At 47.1% G+C, this 26459-nt stretch overlaps 1 protein-coding gene across 1 annotated transcript in view; it reads left to right on the forward strand.

Annotated features, from left to right (window-relative positions):
- The window catches only part of OLFML2A (olfactomedin like 2A), a 262018-nt gene that overhangs the window by 165362 nt on the left and 70197 nt on the right, over positions 1–26459 (forward strand). Inside the window, exons 3-5 of the mRNA XM_085613763.1 lie at positions 65–172; positions 5812–5997; positions 8986–9241. Of these exons, the coding sequence (XP_085469889.1) occupies positions 65–172; positions 5812–5997; positions 8986–9241 (550 nt within the window). The remainder of the gene's footprint in view (positions 1–64; positions 173–5811; positions 5998–8985; positions 9242–26459) is intronic.

Consider the following 26459-nt stretch of genomic DNA (forward strand, 5'->3'; position numbering starts at 1 on the left):
CTGACTGCTGACCCGGATGGGAGGTATTCTTTGTAAACTTAACTCTGTTCTTTGTGCTTTGCAGCTGCAGTCCATGGTCGATTTACTGGAAGGGACCCTGTACAGTATGGACTTAATGAAGGTGCACGCATACATCAATAAGGTGTCATCTCAGATGACCAACTTAGAAGAGGTAAGGAGGTCAATGCTGCCCCTGGTGCTTGAAATCAACAAGGTGGCATCTCAGATGAGTAGCATAGAAGAGGTAAGAAGCCAAGGTTCCCCCGATGCTTGACATCAACAAGGTGGCCTCTCAAATGATTAACATAGAAGAGGTAAGAAGCCAAGGTTCCCCTGATGCTTGACATCCACAAGGTGGCATCTCAGATGATTAACATAGAAGAGGTAAGAAGCCAAGCTTCCCTCGATGCTTGACATCAACAAGGTGGCATCTCAGATGATTAACATAGGAGAGGTAAGAAGCCATGGTTCCCCCTGATGCTTGACATCAACAAGGTGGCATCTCAGATGACCAACTTAGAAGCTGTAAGAACTCCAAGCTTCCCCTCAGTCTGTGAGTGGCTCAAGCAGTGGTCTTATGCTTCTGTGGTTTGGGGTTGTGCTGTGCTGTTTCACTAAGTTTTAGTAGCGTGTGCTTCTGCCAGTGTTGTGGACTCACAGTTCAGTGAGGGATATACTCGGACAGAGCAAGTATAGACAGGAAAAGAAATCTAGAGAAGGAGTGAGGGTGCGAGAGAGAGATAGGCCTACCCAGAATGAGAAAGAGAGAGGAGTGGGGGCAGTGGCGGGTGTTAGAGTGAGAGCTAGTGAGAGAGAGCGAGAGAGATGCTCTACATCAGATATGGCCTACTTCCTGGCCCAATGGTCTACACTTAGGTGATTTAATATTCTCTAGAGGCCAAAGATGTGCACTAGAAGTATAACATTGTTGTTCGGACATGATGCTGTACCATGAGACTGCCCACCACTCAAACATCTGATTGGATTTTAATGCTACTTCTTGGATGTGCTTTCAATTAATGACCACAACGTCGAACATACAGAAGCTGTCAGGAAGGGTGGAATATTAATAGGATACTATACAAGGACAAAATATCTCAAATAAAATACCGCCAGGTAAGTAAGTTTAGATTTTCTAAACCTAATTCCACATACATGTACCTTGGGGACAGACATATATATTTAATGTACATAGATGTGGATTTAGGAATAGTAAATCTATACTTCCATATATGCACTTACCTTTTCATATATTGTCCCTTGGTAGTCCGTCCCGGATGTTCTCGTACTAGGATATTCTGGGGTTGACATTCAGTAGTACAACCATCAGGAAGATCGGGACCCATCTCCTGCAAGGGGAAGTTGGTCCAAGGAGGCCGAAGAAAAGCCCTGCGAGGTTCAGACTAATATGCTATTTTGGAAACGGATTGTAAGAACTGACAGCTGCTGGCAGCACTGCACATCCTGTGTGAGGAAGCGCAAGCCATCGGTCCTCCCCCGTCACTTTAGGAGCCTTCCTGATGACTCTTTTGAACACTCAGGAGCACTGTGCCTGATACGGGCCACTCTCGCTTATTAATGTTGACAACAAAATCCTTGCTAGGTCCTTGGTGATAGACTACTACAATTACTGCCTGACATTGCTCTATCAAACTAATCAAAGTTTATGCCTGGTCGAGCCACTGCCCACAAGTTACTAGCTCTTTTGTCCCTTACACAACAGCAGGATACACTACAAGATGCTGTGGCAGTGATCCTAGATGCTACTACAGCACGTGGCTCGTTGGTATGAGACTTCCTCCTTGGTACACTAACCAGAATTGGGATAATATTGGGCTTCATATATTGGGTCCTTTTTTGAACCCTAGACCATTGATGAGAATCACACTCAACAGACTCCCACCCCACTGCATCCCGTAAATAGAGGTGCCAGGCAGGGCTGCCCCTTTCACCAATCTTATTCTGCATCTCCCTTGATCCCCTGGCTTGGACAACTAGGCAAGACTATGCCCACCAAGCATAAATATCACTTCCTGTAACCTGCTAATATCACTATATGCGGATGACATCTTGTTATTTATTTTTTTACATTTGAGCGCCTGCCAGGATTATCCATCATCTGGAACAAATCACTGGTACGTTTGGAAATGAGAGACTGTTGCCATTGTCGTCAACCATGCTTTAAAAGATAACTCTTTCTCCCTTAAGAGTTCCAAATTGATGACATTCCCTGCTATTAGAACTCTGGCTCAAAAACCCTTGAAAAGGCACAAGCCTTATGTAGTATATTTGGCGTCAGGAAATGCAGTGTAGATTGAAGGAATGGTAAAACCTTTAGCCCAGTGAGTAACAGTTTACTGCCACTTAGCAATACCAAGCTAGTAGATAAAGTCTTGACTTGGTGGGCAAGGCTGATTGTACCGTGTGCTAATTTGTGACTTATTTTGTCAAATTTTGCGGATCCAGGTGCATCAACAATCCAGCTTCTATTTGAAGGTTAGAACTTATCGAACTGGGTTAGTAGTGCTGGAAACTATCTGGAAGTGTTCAGCGGCCAGCGAAGTCACCCTCGGTGTCCTCGTCTACTCCCTTCGCTCTTAAGTCTCACTAGAAAATCACTGTCCGGGAAGCACGCTAATCTTTTCATTTCCTTCCACTCACCCTCCTTATAATACTGCGGCTGAAGTGGTTTTGACTCTCAATGAGATGAGCATTAAAGATTTCCTAATCTTGGCACATCTTCAGAGAGCGGCTCTTGTGACCGAAAAGATGGAGGACTGCTGTCTTCATACAGCGCTGACAGTCAAACTCTCACTCATAATAAGGTTTGATACATTCTGTCCTAGTGGGTGGAATGTCTCTTTGGAAGGGTCCAGCATTGGCCGGTTCCAACCGAGATCTTTCACTGATGAAGAGATATTTTTATGGAAAACAGGAAGACATACGTGTGAGGGGTTGGCAATGCAACTGGGGCCACATCTGATGTTAATAGCAAATCTCTCACTGATACAGATGCTACTGTTATCCCACTTACTGCCAGGATGTGATCTTGTGACTTCTAGGGGGTTCACAGGTCTATGCAGAACTCAATGAGCAAAGTTACCAGCACCTGGTAACAAAGGCTAGAAGTTATCGTGAAAAGTCCTTGGCATATATTCTATACGGTTACATAGCGCAAGTCCAGACTCTGTCATGGACAGTCTGGTGGTTTGTTAAGGTCATGTGAATTTCCCGTGGATCACTGTTGATTAAAAAACACAAAGAGTTCAGATAGTTCACAAGAGGAAACATGATTTAAGTGCCCCAACTCTTTAAAAGTCTGTACTGGTTTTATCTGCCTGGCACGGGGATGTGTGATTGAGAGGAGCGCGTGTCACCTGAATAAAAGAAATGGCAATGATGGCTAATTGGTATGTGTCTGGCACAATGTGGAGTACACCTATACAAGAAGTGGGCGAATGCAGAGGTGTGCCTTGAGGCAGTATGCCAAACCAATCCCCATCTGAATCAGCGTAGAAGGACTTTTTATGCATATGTATATATATATATATCTTCCCAAAAAATCTTCCTCCATAAGGTCGTCAAGGGGACACGGCGGGGCCAAAAACACAGTTAATTCAGAGCCTGGCATGATGTGTTTCGGCGGAAGCCTTTCTCAAATGCCTCTGGCGCTATAGTTCCGTTCAGTTCAGAAGTGTTGGCCCATCCTCCTAAAGTAGCGTGGGACCCACCTGACCACGTTCTAAGTCACGCCCAAACAGTTAGTGTGTGAAGTACTGCATTATCCATCATGCAGTTTGTTCATGTCATTATATATGAAAAATCAACATCTCATTAATCCAAATCTTCGGATTCGTGCTGCAAAATCAATTAGTGCAATTTTATTTCGTGAAGATCAGCATGACACGTTTCGGCCGTGTTGCCACGACCTTGATCACATGACACGTTAAGGACCCGGTTTTTGTTGATATAGCATACAGTGAAACTAAACAACATACTGCTAAGAACAGAAAAAATGCATGTAAAAGAAATACTTTTTCTAAGTAGCAGAGACAGACTTCTACTGCCCATTAAATTCATAAACATAATTAATGAATAACACCTTAGTGGTCAATTACTTAACAGTGCATTTTCCTGATCATAAAGAGATCGTATGCTAAATGAGCTGATAAAAAGAGAGGCTAATAAAATGAATAATGATACAAAAATTTAGTGCAAGTGCCAATTGTTAAAAAATGGTTACAAATAAATAATTAAAAAGAGGTAAAACCTCCTTTCACACGGCCACTATTCAAATCATAGTTTGGCCAAGGGTAAACAAATATATGTGAAAAAGTGGGGGAGACCATAGTGGTTTAGGTCATATTTGACTATACACTTGAAATCAAATTAGACCGTACCAATCACGTATTGGGGGGATAAATATATGTCCAAAGTGATGCTCCACAAGAGACCCGCTGCTGCAAACAGGATCTTGTAACAACCTGTCTCACTTGTTTCCCAGAGAAGCTCAACCTCACGAAGTCATTAACCTTTGTGCATAATTACAGAGATTGTCCATATACGAAGGTCACGATTGCATAAGATTCATAATAATATTCAAGTGATGAATGTATAAAGTGCAAATGCAATAAATAACAGACCATTCAGGGCATAAATAGGCACACAAGGTTGAAACAAGTTTATATATATATATCCCCGCACACAATTGGATCCCGGCCTGAGCGCTCAACATCGGGTGCTTGCGCAAGGCCGAATCCGTGGCGTAAGTTAATTTTTGAAAACAAAGTTTGCGCCGCACTCAGGATTTAGAGTTCTTTAATTTATTTACAATCCACCATTACGCCTCCAGCTGTAAGACAAACCAACGCGTTTCAGCCACAGGGGCCTTGCCCACGGTCTGTGAGCAAGGCCCCTGTGGTTTATATATATATATCAATGTTCTGTGAATCCTTGGCAAACTAACTTTGTTTATTAGTAACAAAGAATAATTATTCGGACCCCTGCTAGGCACTAGTGGTCCTATGTTACAGGGCAAAGCCTGTTGGTCAAGCTTCAGGCTGGTGGCTTCCTGCTCATTCATCTCCTTCCTCAATCCTGGTTCATAAATGGCTCTGTGCCATTAACTAAGAGATGCTCCCTGTGCCAGGAGCTCATATAAACTCTCTGATGCCTTAAGCTCAAGCAATGCTTCAAAGCCATTGAATGATTGAATGCCTCTTTACTCAGTAGGATCTGAGCTTCTGAAATTCCCCCAGTGCCATCACCGCTGAAGACATTTTTGTCCAGAAATTATTCTGCCTGGCCTCCAATGAGTTCATGACCTCTCCTACACCTAGCAATTATATGACATCATTAGATCTGGTCCTATAGATCACTTTCGAACCAGCCCCAAACTGATCCTTTCTGACAAAATGTCATCATCATTCCAGCAAATGTCTCATGACCACGACATAGGATGCTCTGAACGTAACTTCCTCCCACTGTACCGCCTCCCAGCCAATTACAGAAGAGTTATCTTACTGATGAGGTCACGGTGGGTGGGACCTTGCACGTCAGTTAAGCAAACTTATAATGTGTGCTTTAAGATAGTCTAATGCACGTTTAAAGAGTCAATGTACTCCCTAATTTTCAATGCTTCTACCCCAAAATTAAAGCTCATTTTTCTGTACTCTGCTCCCAGTTTCTATTTTTAGTTAGAATAATGAAAATGTGAATATTTAATGGAAAGCGAGAATTGTGTGAGCTGCCTGACCACCCAGGACACGCCACCAGTGCACAACCCAACAGGCTTTCTTTTCCTTCCTCTAGACTATTAAAACAAACCTAACCCGAGAGAACGACTTCATGAAGGAAAGCGTCATGAACCTCTCCAATCAGATGAAGCGCTATGAGAACTACACCGACATCATGATTGGCATCAAGAAAGAAATCACCAGCCTGGGCTACCAACTGCTGCAGAAGGACGCGGCCGCTGTGCAGGAGACAAAGGTCCAGGTACGGTGTACCCCACTATCAGAGGGATGAGTGGCAGCTAATGCGTGGTTGGTCGCAATGGGCAAGCATCGCAGAGGCTTGAATGGAGGGGTCTTGAGTCTTCAGGTCTGGCCTCATGATAGCATTAGCTGTGCCACGAGCCTCATGTTTACAAAATAATTCATTATAAACATATATATGCACATTCATTTGATAACATCATTGATTGACTATTCAATTACATTTTGCTTCTGTCCATCTCGGTATACAGCTTGGGGGGCTGGTCAGTCCACTTCATTCATTGGCTCTCTTGCACTCTGAGTGATGGCTCGTTGCCTGATCGCGTCAACAACCACAATAAAAGGACTACACGCCAGTGCCAGGACTGGTGTGCTTGGAATGCTCGGCCACTCCTTCATTTTTATATTTTTGCTAAATTTGTTTTTGCACATTGCATACAGACAGGGTAGGTGATAAGCTGCGAAAAAAAATCAGTAATATGTTTCTACTGAAACTGAAGTTTTCTGTAAACTTTCTAGTAATGATGAAAGTAAACAGTTTTCCTTCCAAGAAATACTTTTTTTTTAAAGCAAACACCAGTGATACTCAAACCATCTCAACTTTCCTAAAGATTAGTTTACCATTTTAGGTTTTAATGAACAAACTTTCTGTTTCTATGAAGTATCAGATGAACCCGTCCTCGCTTGAAACAAGCGTCTTTGGGACTTTTTGGCCTTGCCAATGGTTTTTAGCGATGCGGTAAAGCACTCCTAATGCTGTCCAGCAGGGGTAAAGAAGAGGTTTTTAAAAAGCATTTGACGTGGCCACCCGCGTCATTTCGTAGACGTGTGCATTCCACATGCGTTCACGAATGAAATGACGGAGGCACTTTTAAAATTTTTATTTACCGATCAAAGTTGGATCGGTAAATAAAAAGAAAAAAAAGTGCAAAAAACATGTTTTTTTCAAAGCTGGTGGGGAAAACAACACGGGGACATAGGCGAGGGATTGGAAGCAACAGGGGGGCACAGTTAGAAGGAGGAAACATGCAGGGCATGGGTGGGGAAACCGACACATAAGGCATCGGTGGGGGTGCAGAAAGGCAAACAGGCTGAGAGGGAGAGCAGCATGAAGCATTGGGGGGAAAAGCAAACGGGCAAGAGAGAGAGAGCACATTGACGCGAAAGGAAGGTAGGGGGAGAAGCACACAAGGGCGAGCACATCACAGAGGGGCGGGGATAAGTTCACGAGAGAGAAAAACATGAAGAGTAGAGAGGGGAAGAGGAGCACACTAAGGGGCATACTATCAAGCCAGGCGATAAAACTGCAGCTAAAACGGGGATAATAGGCTTGATAATATGCTCTATGGAATTCCAATTGAAGCCCATGTTCAATATCCTTCACAGCTAAAGCGGCGATAATTTTATCGCCTGGCTTGATAATATGCCCCTAAATTGGTAGCTGGAAAACACATGCATTCATGTTGAGTGCTTCAGACAAAACAAAAAAAGAGTTCCCTAACATTGAGCAGTGGAAGGACACTAAAATTGGCAACAATCCAGTGGAGGGCCCGAGACAAGATAAGCCATTGAATGTGAAGCAGGCAAATGAGATTGCCATTAAAGCCAACCAATGGAAAGCCGTGGGTGGGTCTAAGCCTTTGTATGTTCTTGTTTGGGCCACAATATGTCTTTCGCTGTCTGGTAGGCTCGGCCTTAAAATACACGATCAGAAGCAAAGCCAAACCTGGATTATTTTCACTTTGCATGTTCCCAGTGGCGGCTGGCAGCACTTGCAGTGCCGAAATGACTCCTTAGTTCTCTGCGCTGATTTGCCTGAGCAATCAACAGCATGCATAATTCATGCAAGTAAGTCAAGGGAAAATATTTTAATTAGCAAAAAAGAGTAAATTATGCACGAGTCAGTGGGCCCTGGTCACAGCGTTAAGTTACCCAGATTTCCCTGAAGCATTGTGCTCAGGCGCCAGTAGATGGAGATGAGCCAAGGCCCAGCTGTGAAGCGAGCATCAGGGGCCAGAACAACAACCCTGAAGAAGGCCCTTGAAACTAAAGTGCACAGAGGTACACAAAAGGAATTCTGCATGGCCCAAGCATAAAGAGAAGAGCAAAGCATCCCAAAATGTGCCCCACAGGAGCACCAGAAGTGGGAAGGGGGTCCCTGTGCGCCAAGATGGAAGAATACCAAAAAGGTCCTTAGGGATTGGTCAGCGGATCAGTTTGGCTCATACGGGCCAATCAGCTGACCATAAAGGATGAAAAACTGCATAAGAAAGATGCTCACCTCCCCAGGGCGAACAAGAATCCTAACTAGACCACAATGGAACCACCAACCTGCACTAAAGAAAACAGGTACAGAGCAGGGCATGTTCAGATCAAATTAAGAACTCGCACAAGGGCAGTGGTAGAGCAACCATATGCTTCAGAATAAGGACCCCACAGTCGCAAAGTGACACGAAGAGGGCCAGTCCTTAACGCAACAGGCTTTGGGGTGCCAGGGCCAGCTGGAGGAGAAAAGGATGAGTTACCTCCCTGAACAAATACCACTCAGTGCCCCAGCCTGTCCAGGGCTGATGAACAGGTACAAGCTGAAGATGAGCAAATGAAGCCTACAATCTATGGAGGGAGAGAGTACAATAAAAACAAGTCTCTCAAGCCAAGAGGTCTGATTGGAAGGCAATGGTTATTATCAATACATGTTGCATCAACATTATATCTTTATTGAATAGGATCAAATTGTAAAGACACATGCGAGCAGTCTTCTGAATTCTTTGCTCCAGTCAATGTGCAGCTATTCATCTCCACAGCTTAACTCGCTGATTGTTTTGATTGGTGTATGGTGGAAAGTGCCTTGAGTTTCTGAGACCTGATTGGCTGAGCCAGCATCCCATAATTCACTGTGTGTGCTGAAAGGGTGGAGGATGGATTGTAAAGACCTCACTGCTTGGGTTCTTGCAAGCTTTCTTGAATCCATTTGTTCATGTCTTTGTAGGACACAACAGGCCAAAGAAGCAAAGAGGCCATCAAGTATGTAAACCCCAAAAAGAACCTAGGTGACAAGGCACTGCCGAAGATACCCAGGGAGCGGGTACCTAGACCAGAGAAGTCAAAGAAGGACACTGCTAAAGTCAAACTCGCTGGCATCCCAGCGACGGCCAAACCAAAGCCTCCCGTCGTCATGATAAGGGGCATCACGTACTACAAAGCCGGGATCGAGGATGCTGTGGACGCTCTGCCCGTCAGCCGAGGTAAGTCAATGGCACAGCAGGATTTAGTACTCTATGGTCGCTTACTTCGATCTCTTTTTACACTTTAATCAAAGCACATTTCAAGGGCTGGCTAGCGACACGATGCAACGGCAGCCAGAGCCGGCTTTAGAACTGGTGGCGCCCTGTGCGAATATGCTTGCTGGCGCCCCCCGACTCCCCCCAATGACCACCTCACCACAGATTCCCTCACTACCACCATTTGACAATGCCCCTCAAGTCTCCATAACCACTGTCTCTTAGATTCATTTAGTTTTATAGCGCCACTCATACCAGTTTAAGGTGTCAGAACACTTTACATCACACATACGTTGCATGGAGACAATCATACGTGTATAAATCAGTGTATAGGATATGTTACATATGACAGGGGCCTACAAGGTGTAGGAGTCACAAGGCATCCATACTGGTAGGCACAATAGTTTAAGAGTCCTTGGTCTGATAATGCACAAATTCAGAATTTAAAATGTAACACCATTGTTAGGGGTTTTCTTTAATAATAAGAATTGATTTCTACCCAAATGAACCCTTTATGCAATATTAGGATAAGGAAAGACTGGGCAAAAAACATATAGCTGTAATATATTCCTTGCAGTTGACAGTTGATAGCTCACTGCTCTATATTAGGCTTTTTAACTTTTAAACTGCAAGTAACATAAGGATCTCTCTGCCAAAAGCGATAACCCATTGACCTATTTATATTATATGCACTTTTTGATGTGAATGGGACGTGTTCTTTGCAACAGGCATAATAACCTTGGCTATGATGAGTCAAAACTTCCACTGCCAGACAAAGCTCCAGGCTGTCTCCAGGAAGAACATTAATCACCGGAGTTATGGTGACATTTTTATTGATTCTTGAAAATTGTGGCATCTGGTGTTTTAAGACAATAAACATGACGCCCCCACCCCAAGGCAGCGCCCGGTGCGGTGGCACCGCTCGCACCGCCCTAAACCGGCCCTGATGGCAGCCATTCCTGAATTGTCAGCCAGCCGTCCTTTGCACTCTGGGACTTGAAGTCATTATTCACACTCGAAGAGTGACTACAAGCCTGAGTGACCTACAAGTCACTGTATACAAAGTGAAACTGCTAATATTCTTTAATTTACTGAGGTATTGAGGGTCAGAGAGATGAGGGGCATTTGTAGAGCTGAGAGGGGGGCGTGCTTTGCTACAGCAGGGGCTTGATACAAGGCACTACAAATTCACACAAAAATATTATAAAACTATAAATAAAAAATAGACAGAACAGACACTCCTCTGAGTTTGCATAATACAGTTGGGTCTGGTTGTTCAGTGGACTAAAGCAGCCACTGCAGGGGCCTGTGTTTGACCTCATGGTCACAGGTTCAAATCCTGGCGGGTCCACTCAGCCTTTCATCCGTCTGAGGTCGATAAAATGAGTACCATTGAGTTGGGTAACAATAAATATCTGTTATTCAGCACCAGGACACCTACGGGTAATCGTGCACTTTACAAATACACCTGTTATGTTATGTTACAGCCTGACGCTCCATCAATGGTTCATTCTGGCAAACAACACCTAATCCACCTAGGGGCATATTTACAAGAAAGTGGCGGAGCGCGGGTTAGCTCCAAAACTGCTAACGCCGTGCTCTGTCACTTTAGAAACGTAGGGATGCGCCATATTTACAATAATGCAGTACACCCCAGCATTTCTCCCTGCTGTCAACGCCAGTGCAAGGGTGCCTGCATTGAGAGAATGATTGTTTATGTGCAGGAAGGTGTTCCTTCCTGCACATAAACAATCACAAATGGCGATTTGTAACTTCTATGTGTGCTGCGTTGTGCAGCACAAATAAAAGTTGCAAATGGTCATTTTTTAATGATTGTGTGCAGGAAGGTACACCTTCCTGCACATAAACAATAATTCATGGCATTTTGCTGTTTATATGTGTGCTGCACAACGCAGCACACATAGAAACAGCAAAAACAAGGAGAAATAAAGCATTTCTCCTCGTTTCGCCAGGTTAAGACCAGGTTTTACCTGGTCTTAATTTTGGTGCTGCCTTCTATTTATGCCACCGTTGTAAATAGGGGAAAGAGTCAAAATCAATGGGTGTTGCGGCGCAACGCCCACCGCAGCACCCATTGCCCACCCCTTTTACTGTAAGTGTAGCGTGAAAGGGTGCCTTATTTGCAAGACAGCTTTAAGTCACGTTAAGTGGTTTAACGCTGCCTTTTAAATAAGGCGAAGCCCATATCGCCACAGGAACATCACTTTTTACGACGTTCCTGTGGCGATAGGGGCTTGTAAATATGCCCCCTTGTTTTTAAAAAACTGTTGACGGTGATGAAGTCTAGGAGTTTGCCGACTATTGTGGACAACTGATCTGCAAAGCTTTGGTTCTGCCTGAAAAGTTCCCAGCGTCCTTTTCTCAAATTCTGGATGTGCAAGATGTTTGCTCTTCTGCAGAAGTCCCAGGGGGCCTTGCGCCAATGAAACGATTTTCCGCTAACTGACCCAAATCACAAATTTTTAATCCCTTCAATTTTCTAAAACTTAAAACCTTCAAACCACAATCAGATTAAGGGGCACATACAATGTTGGCTCCCTGCCAGGCTAATCCCCTTAAGATCGTTAAACTGTTCAGAATGGGGATTACACTTTTCCAGACTGACTCCTGCATCATCTTCTTAATAGCCCTGCTGTGGCCATTGGCCGGCGCAAACTATTCCTTTTCACATGGCCGCGTTCCCACCGGACGAGCGGGCAACTATTCCAGGATGGACTTGACTTTGTGATGGTCAGAAGTGGATTAGTTTTAGAAGTTATTTAAAGCTCAGGCTTTCCTTCCAACCATGACCCTAATCCCGGGGTTGAGGCCCCTGAGATGCCAGTGGGGAGCTGAGAGCTGGGAGAGTGGGGTCTCTTCCCCTCTTTAAAGTCCCACATGCTGGGACGTCAATTTCCTAGGGGAGGAAGCTTGACCTTCAGCTTTTGTGAGTCACTGAGCCAGTCAATAGCTCTTTCTCTTCTCTAACAAAGACACTGTGCCCAAGTTGTAAGGCTTTTAAGAAGCTACACAGAGTGCTGAACAAGGGACAAAGAAGGGTTGGTTGTATACAAAGCGATGTTCTCCCATCATTGTACTATTTAAGTAAGTTTCCTTGTGTGTAATTGTTACATTTACTAATAACAGTTCATCAATTAATTAATTCATAATTTAGTTATATATGGTGAATAATGGAGTGCCACGCGCAACATGGCCGCGGAATTCAACAAATCAGTTACAGATGCATTGAAAATACTGTTATGAATGTGGCCGGGACTACGCGTGATGGGGGTATCAGGAGATAGTTACAGAGGATAGGATCTAGCGAACCATAAGTAGCACATTCAACACACATTTAGTCTATCTATTAAGTTTCAGCTTGTCAGGCTTCTTAGATGTTCAAAATATGATTAGGAAGAAGCTTTTTAAAAATCTGGAAAATTCATAGAAATTCCTATATAAAATGTACAGCTGTACTCCTCAGCACCGTAAAGAATATTTAGAGTAAGCTTTTTGAAGGGAGGATTTCGAAGTTAACTGGGACTGGTGAAAATGTGGGTCCCTTAGGGTGCCATCCTATTCAGTCTGCGGGGGGGCATCTTCGCAGAGGCCCAGGGGCGGTCTTAGAGAATGCCAATCTCCAAAGAGGTACCTGCGCATTTTACCACAACTCATCCCTTGTGGGGCCACCAGTTGTGGACAATATTCATTGGCCCTGAAGCAACTTTCTCCATCGCAAAGTCTGAATCTGAAAATGCCAGCACAATCCATAATACTTCTAACTTTGATACTCATGGGTACCGCTAAATTTGATCACTGTGACGCTATTTATTAAGAGCACTTAGAAACTTCAAACTTTGCCCTACGCCAACTACTACTATTGTTGCTATTGTAATTGACAGAAGCAAAATGGAAAAGGTATGAAACTATTCCCTGTGAATCATTCCCTGTAATAAACTTATGTTTTAATTGCTGACTGCCTGTGAAATATGGAAACTTTGAATAAGTGGTGGCGTATCGTAGATTTATTGTATTAACGACAAAAGTTCACCGGCCCTACGTCGGTTTCAAATCTTGTCCTTAAGACTCATCTTACAGTTCTTGCGCGGGCCGAGCCTAGTGAGAAAGCCAGACAAAAGCACAAAACATGTGCCATTTTGTTTCCTAAATCTGCATTCATTAAAATAAACTTGTGCAGAAAAGGCACTTTTTCCTGCCAGGACCTGCTCTGAGCCAGCCGCCATCCCACCCCGGCCTTCTGCAAACAGGTATCAGCGGACGGTTATGGGAGACTGCCAGAGTCCACACAGGAAAACCAATATTTGTTTCTGCCCTGTAACACTAGCCAGGCTGCTGCATCAGGACAATGCCTGGAGGGCCGTGTTTACAGAGGAGCGAACTCTAGTTGAAAGAGCAGGCTTAGCTGTGTTACCGAGAAGAGCCTCTTTTCATGCTCCAGAGCGAGTCCATGGCGACCCCGACCTTCGGGCGCAGCTCTTCTTCCAGACCGATCCAAAATGGCCGCCTGAATGTCCGAGGCTGTGATGATGGAGACGTCTGTATTTATTCTCTAGTTTTTAAAACAAAAGCTCCCAATATTATCAATGATCTGTGGTAGGGTTCATCCCTCTCCAGTCTGGAGAATCATGAGGGAAGGTGCTAATGAATGAAGGATACGAGGAACAGGGGTTTCTCTCCAAAAGTAACTGATTGTGGCCACACTCAAGACTTGAGTGTAACTACGGTCCACTACGTGATAAACATGGATGCTGTTGCTTTGTCTTGACTGGGCGTGAGTGTTTGAAAAGTTTCAGCACTCCGTCCATCATCTTGTTGTGTTTGCTACGTTCGCCCTAGTGGCCAAGGGTATACCCAGACGTGGGTCCTGTGTTCGCTATGCCACACGATTCAAGCTAGCCTGGCTGATGAGGGGTGATACCCTGAAACCGGTCCCAGGATGCTTGTTTCCGCTCCAGGGAAGACCTGGCCTGGCAGTTTGGGCTGGATTGTTACCAAGAGGAGCAAGGACGCGACTGATATGCATATGGCTAGGTTTGAACTGGGCTGGCATAGTGAGCAAAAGAACAATTGATTCAACCCAGATCTCTTGATGGGGGGAGAGTGGTTGAAAAGTGCCAGCACTTCGTCCATCATCTCTGTTGGATGTTGTTTCTGAGGTCCCTACTATTAAGTGTCATGGGCTGGGACCCATTTATTAAGGGCCAGGTGTAGGAGATCATTAGCTAAAGACTACAGCTAAGGGTCTGGGAATTAAGGGGCGTGAGTTATGGGCCATATGTTAGGGGCTGTGTTTTAGCATCGTGTCTTAGGAGCGTGAATTACAGGCAGTATGTTACAAGTGGCGTGTTAGGGGTGATGTATTGGGACCATGTTAGGGAAGATGTGCTAAGGACATGAGAGCTGTTAATAATAGGCCCTGTGCTAATGGCCTCTTGATAGGTGCTGTTTGTGGGGGCGTGTTAGGGATATAGCTACATGGTATGTGTTTGGGGGGCTATGCGTAGGTGGTGGGGGCTATGTAGAGGCAACTGCCTGCTGGGGGCCTGGAAGTTAGTTCCGTACTCAATTGAAAGTTAATTGCCTTAGGAAGCCAATGAAGCAAGTCCAGTGCATAGGAAGCCAATGAAGCAAGTCCAGTGCTTAGGAAGCCAATGAAGCAACTCCAGTGCTTAGGAAGCCAATGAAGCAGCTCCAGTGCTTAGGAATCCAATGAAGCAGCTCCAGTGCTTAGGAAGCCAATGAAGCAGCTCCAATGCCTAGGAAGCCAATGAAGCAACTCCACTGCTTAGGAAGTCAATGAAGCAGCTCCAGTGCCTTAGGAAGCCAATGAAGCAGCTCCAGTGCTTAGGAAGCCAATGAAGCAGCGCCAGTGCTTAGGAATCCAATGAAGCAGCTCCAGTGCTTAGGAAGCCAATGAAGCAGCTCCAATGCCTAGGAAGCTAATGAAGCAACTCCAGTGCCTTAGGAAGCCAATGAAGCAGCTCCAGTGCCTAGGAAGCGAATGAAGCAACTCCAGTGCCTTAGGAAGCGAATGAAGCAAGTCCAGTGCTTAGGAAGCCAATGAAGCAACTCCAGTGCCTAGGAAGCTAATGAAGCAACTCCAGTGCCTAGGAAGCCAATGAAGCAAGTCCAGTGCCTAGGAAGCTAACGAAGCAACTCCAGTGCCTAGGAAGCTAATGAAGCAGCTCCAGTGCTTAGGAATCCAACAAAGCAACTCCAGTGCCTTAGGAAGCCAATGAAGCAGCTCCAGTGCCTAGGAAGCTAATGAAGCAACTCCAGTGCTTAGGAAGCCAATGAAGCAAGTCCAGTGCCTAGGAAGCCAATGAAGCAACTCCAGTGCCTTAGGAAGCGAATGAAGCAAGTCCAGTGCTTAGGAAGCCAATGAAGCAACTCCAGTGCCTAGGAAGCTCATGAAGCAACTCCAGTGCCTAGGAAGCCAATGAAGCAAGTCCAGTTCCTAGGAAGCTAATGAAGCAACTCCAGTGCCTTAGGAAGCGAATGAAGCAAGTCCAGTGCTTAGGAAGCCAATGAAGCAACTCCAGTGCCTAGGAAGCCAATGAAGCAACTCCAGTGCCTAGAAAGCTAATGAAGCAACTCCAGTGCCTTAGGAAGCGAATGAAGCAAGTCCAGTGCTTAGGAAGCCAATGAAGCAACTCCAGTGCCTAGGAAGCTAATGAAGCAACTCCAGTGCCTAGGAAGCCAATGAAGCAAGTCCAGTGCCTAGGAAGCTAATGAAGCAAGTCCAGTGCCTTAGGAAGCCATTGAATGAGGAAAAGGTTAGACGGGAAACCACCAGACAGGGAGAAGCAAGGACCGGTAACAGTGAGATTAACGGGCAGGGAGTGTCTGGTGATGGATTAAACAGATGCAGCATATAAGGGTTGCAAACAGAGCCTTGGGCGTGGCACTCATTCATTCACAAATTAAGCACTGGCAGGATCTGCCCGGTTGGTTACTTCTTATTCTTCTTGTGTTGAACTTGAGGCATTTTAATCCACAGTTTGCTTGGATTGTTGATGCTATTTTAGTAAATAATACATTTCCTTTTTTGCTTTTCTCCCTTTTGTGAATCTATCACGCTAGGTTTACCTAGCATGTTTCTAGGCAGGGTTCGTGCACAGCTAAAGCTGCTTTGTCGTATCTTTTGTACACTTTGAAATGTAGCTTCAGTGAATAGACTACAGTAAGCTAATTTAGGGGCATATCTACAAGGCGGCGATAGAAAACTATCTCTGCTTTTGCGGCCGTTTTCGGCCGAAAAGAGGCGATAATTTTATCGCCTAATCAGCAAGGTCATGCTATCGCGTGAAAACTTCCATTAGCGCACATATTCTTAACGCCCAGCTTTGCATCTCTAATGAGATGCAAAGTGGGCGTTACTGACCTGACATGACTGGAGAAATGTCGCTAAGCGACATTTCTCCTATCATCAAGCCCCACGCTATGAAGCATAGCGGCAGGAAAAGTAGCGATAACCCCTGTTATCGCTACTTTCCTTACGCCTGCTTCAGGACTGATTTAGCCATGATATACTATGGAAGGTGGATATCATGGCTAATTATGTGAGGTCCTATCATCAAGCTAACGCCAAACATCGTGAGATTATCGCTGGGTTTCTAGCGATAATCTCACGTTTGGCAGTTAGCTCTAGGATTTTTATCGCTTTTGCGATAAGCGTTGCTAATAGCACGCTATCTCAGTGATAAAAACCCACACTAGCCGGCGATAATTATCCTAGCGCTAAGTGCGCTTAGCGATAATTATCGCCGGTTGTTGCTGATATGCCCCTTAGCTCTTGCAAAGCACCCATGCATACGGCGTTTTTTCTTTCCTGCAAACCCTGGATTGGAGGCGGAGGAGACAAACAGAGCCATTGCATTAGAGAAACCGTGGTGTCAAATCCCGCCTTGCCGCTTGCCCAAATGGTGTGATCCTGGGTAAAACATTTATGCTACCATTGCTTAGGATACATTTGCGTTTGAAAGGATCTCGCACCGAATAGTGCCACAGTTTTCTTGCTTCCAACGTTTGGGCGCACTTAGGAGAGTTTCATTCCAGAGAGTGGGCTCCACGTGAAGGACAGACATTCCACTGTTCGTTCCGCATATACTGAGGTCATTTACCACTTATCAAGTCCATATTAAAAATGTAATTGCCTCTTAGCTTATTCATTGTGAACTCGTTAGGACATTGTTTATTACGCTACTATAGGTTTATAGTTAGTAAACATTAATTTCAGTAACTTTGGCTCAATAGTGTAATTCCCTGTTTTAAAGAGACAAAATGTAAAAACAAAACGAACAATTTAAAATCTTTTCATCTTGTTACTTGCCATCTGTTTCCTGGTTTACATGATGGGTCTTCCAATGCTTCTGGTGCACTTTGGTTCTAAGAGCCAGGAAAGACATCTGGCGTATCTAGGAAGGTGCTGGAGAAAAGAAAAAGAGACGGCCAGGGAGTGGACTGGCCAGATGGAGGAAGAGGGGTATTGGAAAGCAAATCACTGGTATCCGGGGGCGGGAGACTTTTAAAAATAATGTCAAAAAGTGGAACCCAGCCACTTGAAAATCTGGACACAGACCCCCACCCCCAGGGAGGAGTAATGTGTTACCGACTCTAACCACACAGTTACTCCAGGTACTCCAGGCCCTTTTCATCATATTATCCACATGCTGTGATGCTGAAAGTACCACAAACATTCCGTATTTAATGTGCAAACATTCTCACTGATTTTCTCATACTTTTTGTCATAGGTAACAAATTTATTCAGTCCAAGTCTTAAATCTCACAAACTAATTTTTTTGTTTTTTTTAATATGTTTTTATTGAGTACTTGGCAAACCATTCAACACAATCAATACAGTATATCCCCAGAGAGCATACGAAAAAGCATAGAGATTAAAATTCTTAACAATAAACATCGAATTTCAACTACCATAATCAATCAAGTAATTTCAATCAAAATAGGATTCCCAGATTTTGGTAAATTTACGCAATGCCCCAATCCTTTGAGCAAATATAAATTCACTTTTCCTGACTCTCTTAATTTTTTGATACCACTCATCTACAGTTGGAACTGTTTCTGTCTTCCAATACTTAAGAATCAGTGATCTGGCCACTGCTACTATTATATACAGAAGTTTCGCCAGAGAATCACCCAAGTTAAGCTCTGGATCAAATCCAAAAATAATTACATTTTCATAACTAGTGATCGTAAAATGTAAATGAAGAGAAAGCAAAGAGAACATTCCTTTCCAGAATGTCTTAATTTTAGGACAAAAGGCCATTATATGGGACCAGTTAGCCAGGTCCGATTGAGTACATCTAAAACAAGTAGGCGACGTACTACTATACATTATAGCAATAGTTGCGGGGGTGTAATATAAAAGCCACTTACTAAAAAAAAGCATTCGTCGCCAGTTGGCACCTCTCAGGACCGTAAAGTTAAATTTATTTAAAGTTTTCCAAGAATTATGAGTTAATTTAAGACTTTCATACTTCTGCCATTTTTTAATTGCTTTGGCGCTTACATCCTCCTCCCTGCTTTGCGCTAAGCTTCTTCTCCATTTTCCGGGATTTTTGAGAAGTGGGGACACGAAAAGATCATTTGTTAAATGTGAGAATTGACTATTCTGCGTTAAATCGATTTGAACCAGAGACTTATACAGTAAAACATATGAACCCATAAGAAGAAAGTTTCCACAGATTAAGATAGCCATCTCATCAGGAGTCAGCCATGCCCCATCTTTCACAAAGTTCGATAAAGTTATGAACCCAGATCTGGCCCAGTTATGTATAGTTTCTGATCCCATGTTAATCCCGAATCTAGAGACAGCATCGCTCAGTGGAGTTATTAAATTCAGGTGGGAGAGTGAGTACCTTTTCAGCATAACATCGCGTTTTTTCAAAAACCAGCTCAGAACCTTATATCTAACTAATTTAGGTGATTTGAATATCGAGAGTGGCGAGGGAATTTTAGTCTCTTTACAAATTAAGTAAAAAAAAAAATTAATGGGGGCGTGGCCAGGTGCCGATGAAGATGGCCGCCTGAATACCGAGCTCCGCCGGGACCGCTGTAGTTCCCTGCTATCCGGCACCGAATCCGAGCTTGTCTGCCTCCACTCGGCGGCACCAGCTACCCTGCCAGTGGCGCTCCTGCCCCGCGAGTCGGGCGGGGTCCGTGTCTCCTGCGGGGACAGATCGCGGCGCTCTCCGGCACTTCGGTCGGCCTTGGACTACGGCCTTGGAGCCTGGAGCCGGGAGCGGGACTACGAGAGTCCCCGGCTGCGGCCTACGCTTCGCGCGGACGGAGGCGGGGCCTACCATCGCTGCTGGGCTTGAGGTGAGGGCCGGGCTCCTTATCTGCCCCCCCCCCGCCCAGTGAAATTTGGCGGTCACGGCGGAAGGGGACCCTGCGGCCGGTGGAGGAGCGGCGTGGGCCCCTACCTGCATTGTGGCTGCCCTGCCGCAGCGCTTCACGTCGTCCAGCACGAAGGGGAGACGCCCCGCTGCCCAGACTTATGTGCCCCAGTGTGATGGGTGATGAGTGGGGGTGCGGCACGGACCGAGGGGCCACAGATTGACTGCGAGGGGCCAGCAGCCAACCTACCTCAAGGAACTGTGAAGTGGCACGACGCTGAGTGCGGAATTGGGTCCTCCGCTCGGGTGCGGGGCTCGCTGGATCCGGTTCGGGCTGGGACTGCTCCTGAGGTGAGAAAAGCCCCGTGTGGCTGCTAGTGGCCGGGAGTGGTGGGCCGCGGCGTCCGGTGCGGCAGCGGGGCCAGCCCTCGGTCCGGCTTTACTGCGGGGCACGGAGCTGCGGTGGTGCTGAAGACCCGCCAACGACTGTCGGCGATCGGACTGGGAGCAGACCCGGGTTGCAGCGGCGGAGACCCAACATGCGGCCCAAGGGTGGAACAAAACCGCAAACTAATAACCTGGATAAGTACGCGATGCCCAGGGGTCCGTCGAAATCCAACGAGGCAGACATCAAGGCGCTCCAGGCCTCCGAGAAGCGGCTCGAGGGAAGAGTGAACGAGCTCGTCTTCCAACACCGCCAAATGGCGCTTCAGCTCGAGGACCAGGAAGGAAGGGCCCGGAAGAGTAACATCCGCGTCGTTGGGGTGCCGGAGGGAATGGAAGGGCAGAGTATAGAGCTGTTTCTCGAAGACTTAATTCTCAGGCAGCTGGAGCCGAAGCGATTGTCCAAGCTCGTTACCATTGAACGTGCCCACAGAGCCCTGCTCCCCAGACCTAAGCCGGGGGCCCCGCCACGAACAATCATTGCCAAAAGTTTGAACTTCCGAGACCGGGACGCCATCCTCCAGATGGCCAGACTACATGGGGACCTACATTGCGAGGGAGCCCTTATCCGGTTTTTCCCCGACTTTACGTTGAAAGTCCAGCAAGAGCGGCGCTCCTTCCTCGGGGTCAAGGCGGCACTCAGGGAGCGGGGCATCAAGTACATGATGTTCTTCCCAGCCAAACTGAAGATACTCGCGGGGGGCAGGTCCCACTTCTTCACCTCGCCGGCGGCAGTTCAGGAATGGCTCGACACGACGACAGCGAACGAGCAGCGGGAGAGTGCCGGGAGTCACGGGGGAGGGGACGGAGCCGCCTCCCCGGGCTCGACGGAGGAGAGACCAAAGGCCGATGAGTGGAGCCAAGAGACCTGGCGCTCCAGATTGAACAGTCCCCGCTGGGACTCAACCCAGGAAACGGCGGCATGATGGGGCCTCGGGCTGTGAAACTGCGTCTCGCCGAACAGTAACGTATGAAACATGCACAGGGTCCGGGGTGGTGTCGCAGTTGTGTGGAGGGGGGACCCCTCTGACACTCGCCTACAGTGGGAGCATTGACTGATCCGTACTGCTCCGTAAATTAAGGGACTTATTGTTGGGGACACTACGGACACGGCGGTCGGAGTTGGGGCCGGCTCACGTTCCCCAGCAGGGATGTTTCTCCTGGGGAGGGGTGGTTATCTCTCTCTGGGGAGGGGTAGGGCGACAGGCGCTCTGCTAATTGGGGAGGTGGGTAGTTTGAAACCTACAGAGCAGGGAGCAGGGTGGGGGGGGGTTGCGCTCAGGGGGGGAGACTGGGTTTTTTGCTAAGGTCGGGACCAGTATTGGGGCAGTGGGTCCCGTGTATGTTCTGTTCTGTTGTATGATGGTGGGTGGATGGGCGGGTGGGAGAAGGGTTGGGGAGGTCTTATGGTCACACATTTGCATCTTTTACAGGGTCAGCAGCAACACAGGTGCGCAGGGGCTGGCTAGTTTCTACAGCAACGGTTATGGCTAGCACATGGGAGAAAAGTCTTAAGGTCCTTGGGTGGAACGTGAACGGGCTGGGGGATGGGCTAAAACGTACGATAGTTCTGCAGTTTATTAAACGACACCTTCCTGATGTAGTGCTACTACAAGAGACACACCTGATGGGGAATGCATGTCAGGCCCTCAACAGGTGGGGATACACTTTGGCGGTACACTCCGGCTTCACCTCTGGCTCCAGGGGAGTGGGGATTCTTCTGCGTCGCTCCTTTCCCCTTCATATTGACCGCACAGAGACGGACCCGCTGGGCCGCTTTGCAGTACTGAGGGGGAGGTGGGAGGGCCGTAGATTAAACCTGGTATCTGCATATGTCCCCCCAGGTCTGCAAACACAATCATACACGGACCTGGGCAGGCTCCTGCTTACCCTACCGGAGGGTCGACTGATCATTGGCGGAGACTTTAATGCGGTGGTCTCGGGAACTCAGGACCGTCATCCCCCTAGGGAAACGCCCACGGGGCAGAGGTGGTTGATAGACTTTCTCGAGGCCTTTGGGCTGACGGATTTGTGGCAGCTAATGCATCCCACGGGCAGGCAGTTTACGTTCCATTCCGGGCCGCATCACTCCTTCTCCCGCCAAGATTATATATTGACTCCATTGCAGCATGACATTGTGATACGGGAGGCCCTGCACCTGGCGCGTGGGATCTCCGACCACTCGCCAGTCTATGTACACGTCACGCTGGGTCGGGGACGGGAGGGTTGCGTGCTGCCAATTAATGCCTGGTACCTTAAAAATGCGGATATCAGGAAAAAACTGACCCGTTCCATAACGCGCTACTTCGCACAAAATGACGGATCGGTAGGCTCCTCGGTTACTCTATGGGAGGCCTTTAAAACAGTGCTTATGGGAGAGGCCTTCTCAGCCATCTCAGGCAGCCGTAAGGAGAGGGCGGCACAGCTGACCTCTGTGGAGACTGACCTACTGGCACTGGAGGAGGCGGCGCGCTCGGCCAGTGACCATGATGTGCATCATCGGTTGCGACTCAAAACGGCGGAATACAGGGAGCTGGTCACGCAGAAGGCCCAAGTGGTGGCCACCACAAGGCGGGTAGGATATACGATCAAGGAGACAAGGCGGGTAAGCTTATAGCCTGGCTGGAAAAAAAACAAAGGGCCTCCAAAGTGGTACCAGAAATTGCAACGGAGGCGAGGACCCTGGTTACGGAGCCCCGCGAGATCACCGCGGAGTTTCCGACAGGTATACAGTAGCGGGACGGATCGCTCCGAGGAGGACTCTGTGGCCCTTCTGCGGGATATCCAAATGCCCTGCCTGTCGGAGGTTGACAGGGAGACACTTGAGGCTCCACTCGCCGCAGCCGAACTAGAGCGTGCAATAACCGACCTTCGCCCGGGCAAAGCCCTCGGACCTAACGGTCTTCCGCTTGAGCTTTACAAGCTAAAACCTGACGCCCTTGGGGTGCACCTCCAACGCATGTTTGAGGAAAGCAAAGCCAAGGGAGTGCTGCCGCGAGACCAACGTATAGCAACTATAGTGGCTATCCCGAAAGAGGGAAAGCCGGGGGAGCTATGCTCCTCGTACAGACCGATCTCGCTACTAAATGCGGAACCGAAAATACTGGCGAAAACTCTTGCCAATAGGCTGCACGCTGTTCTCCCCGCACTAATCCACCCGGATCAGTCCGGCTTTATGTCCCACCGCAATACGGCTCTCAACATCCGCCGCCTGAACGGGGTACTGGGGAGGTGCCACACCATATGAGAGGACGCGGTGGTGGTGTCACTTGACGCCACCATGGCGTTCGACACCCTCGAGGGCCCTACATGATTGCGGTGCTCCGTAAGCTGAGCTTTGGCCCCCTCTTTATAGAGTGGGTGCGTCTTCTCTATTCTGAACCCTTGGCGCAGGTTGTGATTAACAACAAGGTCTCGGAGGTCTTCGAACTAGAGAGAGGGACCAGGCAGGGTTGCCCGCTTTCGCCCCTCCTGTTTGCGCTCGCCCTTGAGCCCCTCGCAGCATGGATCAGGCAGGACATCTCCCTCGTGGGGATGCGGTGGGCAGATGGCTGGGAGGACAAGGTCTCACTATATGCTGATGATATCCTCCTCTATTTAACCCAGCCGCGGAAGTCCATCATGGTAGCCATGGACATAGTTAAGAGTTTCGGGAAAAATTCGGGGTTCCGCGTCAATTGGGGCAAGTCCCAAATCTATGTCCTTTATGGCGGCCCTCCCCGGCTCCCCGTGGACTGCCTGCTTGCCATTGCGAAGGGCGGGTTCCGTTACCTAGGAGTTTTTATTTCACTTGACAAAACGCTCACATACGAGAGGAACTTACTACCACCCCTGCGACGGCTTCAAAGGGACGCCAATACATGGCAGAAACTCCCATTATCCCTACTGGGCCGCGCGGCCCTCTTCAAAATGTTTGCGCTCCCAAGGTTTATCTATGCCCTCCAAAACTATCCAGAGGTCGTGCCGAACTCATACTTCATAGCGGTAGAGGCAGCGCAGCGGTCCCTCCTCTGGGTGGGCACACCTAGGATTGCACTGCAAAAGCTCACACTCGATGGTACGACGGGGGAATAGCCCTACCGGACATCCGCAAGTACTATTGGGCAGCCCACTTGTCGGCGATAAACCAAGGAACGTATAGGGACGGCAACGACCCCGCTTACGGGATGGACCGATGGTTGCTCCCCGGTGGGAATTATGAGGTAGCACTCTATTCCAAACCCGGTAAATATAGGCTTACGGGGCCGACGAAACATTCGGTGCAGATATGGCACGCGGCACACCGCAAGCTCGGCTGGGCTACTACCCTCACAATGGCAACTCCACTCTGGGCCTCTGAAAGACTGGGTAGCCTGGGACGTACAAAGGGTTTCCGGGGATGGGACCTTATTGGTATCTCGCAGATCAAGGACCTGTGGGGGCCCGAGGGGGTTAGATCCTTTGCATACCTGCAAGACACGTACGAGTTGGCGAACACCGAATATTTCAGATATTTGCAGATTAGACACTCCCTTCAGGCTAACATACCACCAGGGACCAAGCCCCCACAGGCATCCCCACTCGAGGATAGACTGCTCGCCGGCTACATGCCGGAACACGCCATTTCACTTACATTTAAGTTAAATTGATAAATAATCCTCAGGATCCCCTTGAGTCCCTCAGGGAGAAATGGATAGCGGATGGTCTAGAAATAGATAATGAGGAGTGGGTGGAGGCGCTCGCATCCCCGAGGGAGGTGGCGATATCGGCGAGACTTCGACTCATACAACTCAAAATATTACATAGAGTGTATATATCCTGCACGAGACTGCAGGCGATGGGATGGGGGGGGAGGGGCTCTGCCGGCGGGGCTGCGGGGAGATTGGTTCGTTCTTTCATATCCTGTGGGAATGTCCAGGTGTGCAGAGATACTGGAGGCGAGTGGTGTCTTGTATGCAGGAGGTGTGGGAGGTGGAAATACGTCCAGAGGCCAATCGCTGCCTTCTGAACATTTGGGACCCCACGGATTTACCTGCAAGGGGGAAACTATGGGTTGCACTTGGGCAAATGGTGGCAAAGAGAAATATCGCACGCCTGTGGGGGGCATCGGCTCCTCCTAAACTAGCCGAGTGGCAAAGAGACATGGACTGGTGTATGCTGCAAGAGAAGACTGTGTATACAGTGCGGGGTGCCCTCGAAAATGGGGGGAAGTGTGGGCAAACTGGAATGTATTCAGAGGTAACATCTGTGAGCCGCCGCAGGCCCGCCGGCCCAGCACGGAAACCGCGGACTAACCGGACACTGCTTTGAGGTACTAAATAAAATATACTGGCCCTAACTGGTAGACACTTGTAACCATAGATCTACAGAAAGTGATGTAAGTGACGTAACCATTTTGTTTGTTTCTTTGTTTTTGCAAAATAAAAACAGATTTATAAAAAAAAGAAATTAATAAACAATGCCTCTCTAGGTATTGAGTGTTTAAATCCTGAAAGATACTGTGCGAAGTATGCATAATAGTAGTCTTTCAGGCTTGGCAAGCCAAGGCCTCCTTGTTCCTTATCTACATATAGGGTTTTGATGGCTATTCGAGGAGTCTTTTTTGCCCAAACAAAGGCTGAAAATAAGGACTCGACTTTTGAAAAAAAAGGGAACAAGAAATAGTGGAGAACAAAAAATTAAATAAGGGAAGTACTGACATTTTGATTAATGCCACCCGGCCTAGAATAGATAAAGGCAATGGATTCCATCGTGAGAACATATCACAAACTTTTTGAATTAAGGGTTCAAAATTCAATGTATACAAATCACGAACTGAAGACGAAAAATAGACACCCAGATACCTTTCGGGTCTGTTGTTAATACAACTCTGAATATCTGGGTGCAATTCAGGATTTATATTACCACAGATTAGAATCTCAGTTTTCTTTTTGTTAATTCGATACCCCCTAGAGCTTCAAATTCTGTAAAAACAGAAAAAAACTGTATTTGCGAATGCATCTCAGGTTTCAACAGCAACATTATATCATCCGCGTATAATTTGATCTTATCCATGCCAGCAATAGGCGGGGAAATAGCCTTACTTTTTCTGATTGCAACTGCTAAAGGCTCAATAAAAAAAGCAAAAAGGACGGGGGATAGTGGACAGCCTTGCCTCGTCCCTCTTTGCACTGAGATCGAGCCCACCATAGATGTATTGACAAGGATATGAGCTTTTGCCCCCTGATACAAATTTTTAATTAGGGTAATGATTTGAAGGGGAATACCAAAACGTTGTAAAATAAAGAAAAGTGTATCCCAAACCACCAAATCAAAAGCCTTTTCTGCATCTAAAAGGAGAACTAAAGCCGGAACCTTCCGTATTTCAAAATAATCTAATG

The sequence above is a fragment of the Triturus cristatus genome, chromosome 1_2, assembly GCF_964204655.1.
Source record: "Triturus cristatus chromosome 1_2, aTriCri1.1, whole genome shotgun sequence".
Taxonomy (NCBI): domain Eukaryota; kingdom Metazoa; phylum Chordata; class Amphibia; order Caudata; family Salamandridae; genus Triturus; species Triturus cristatus.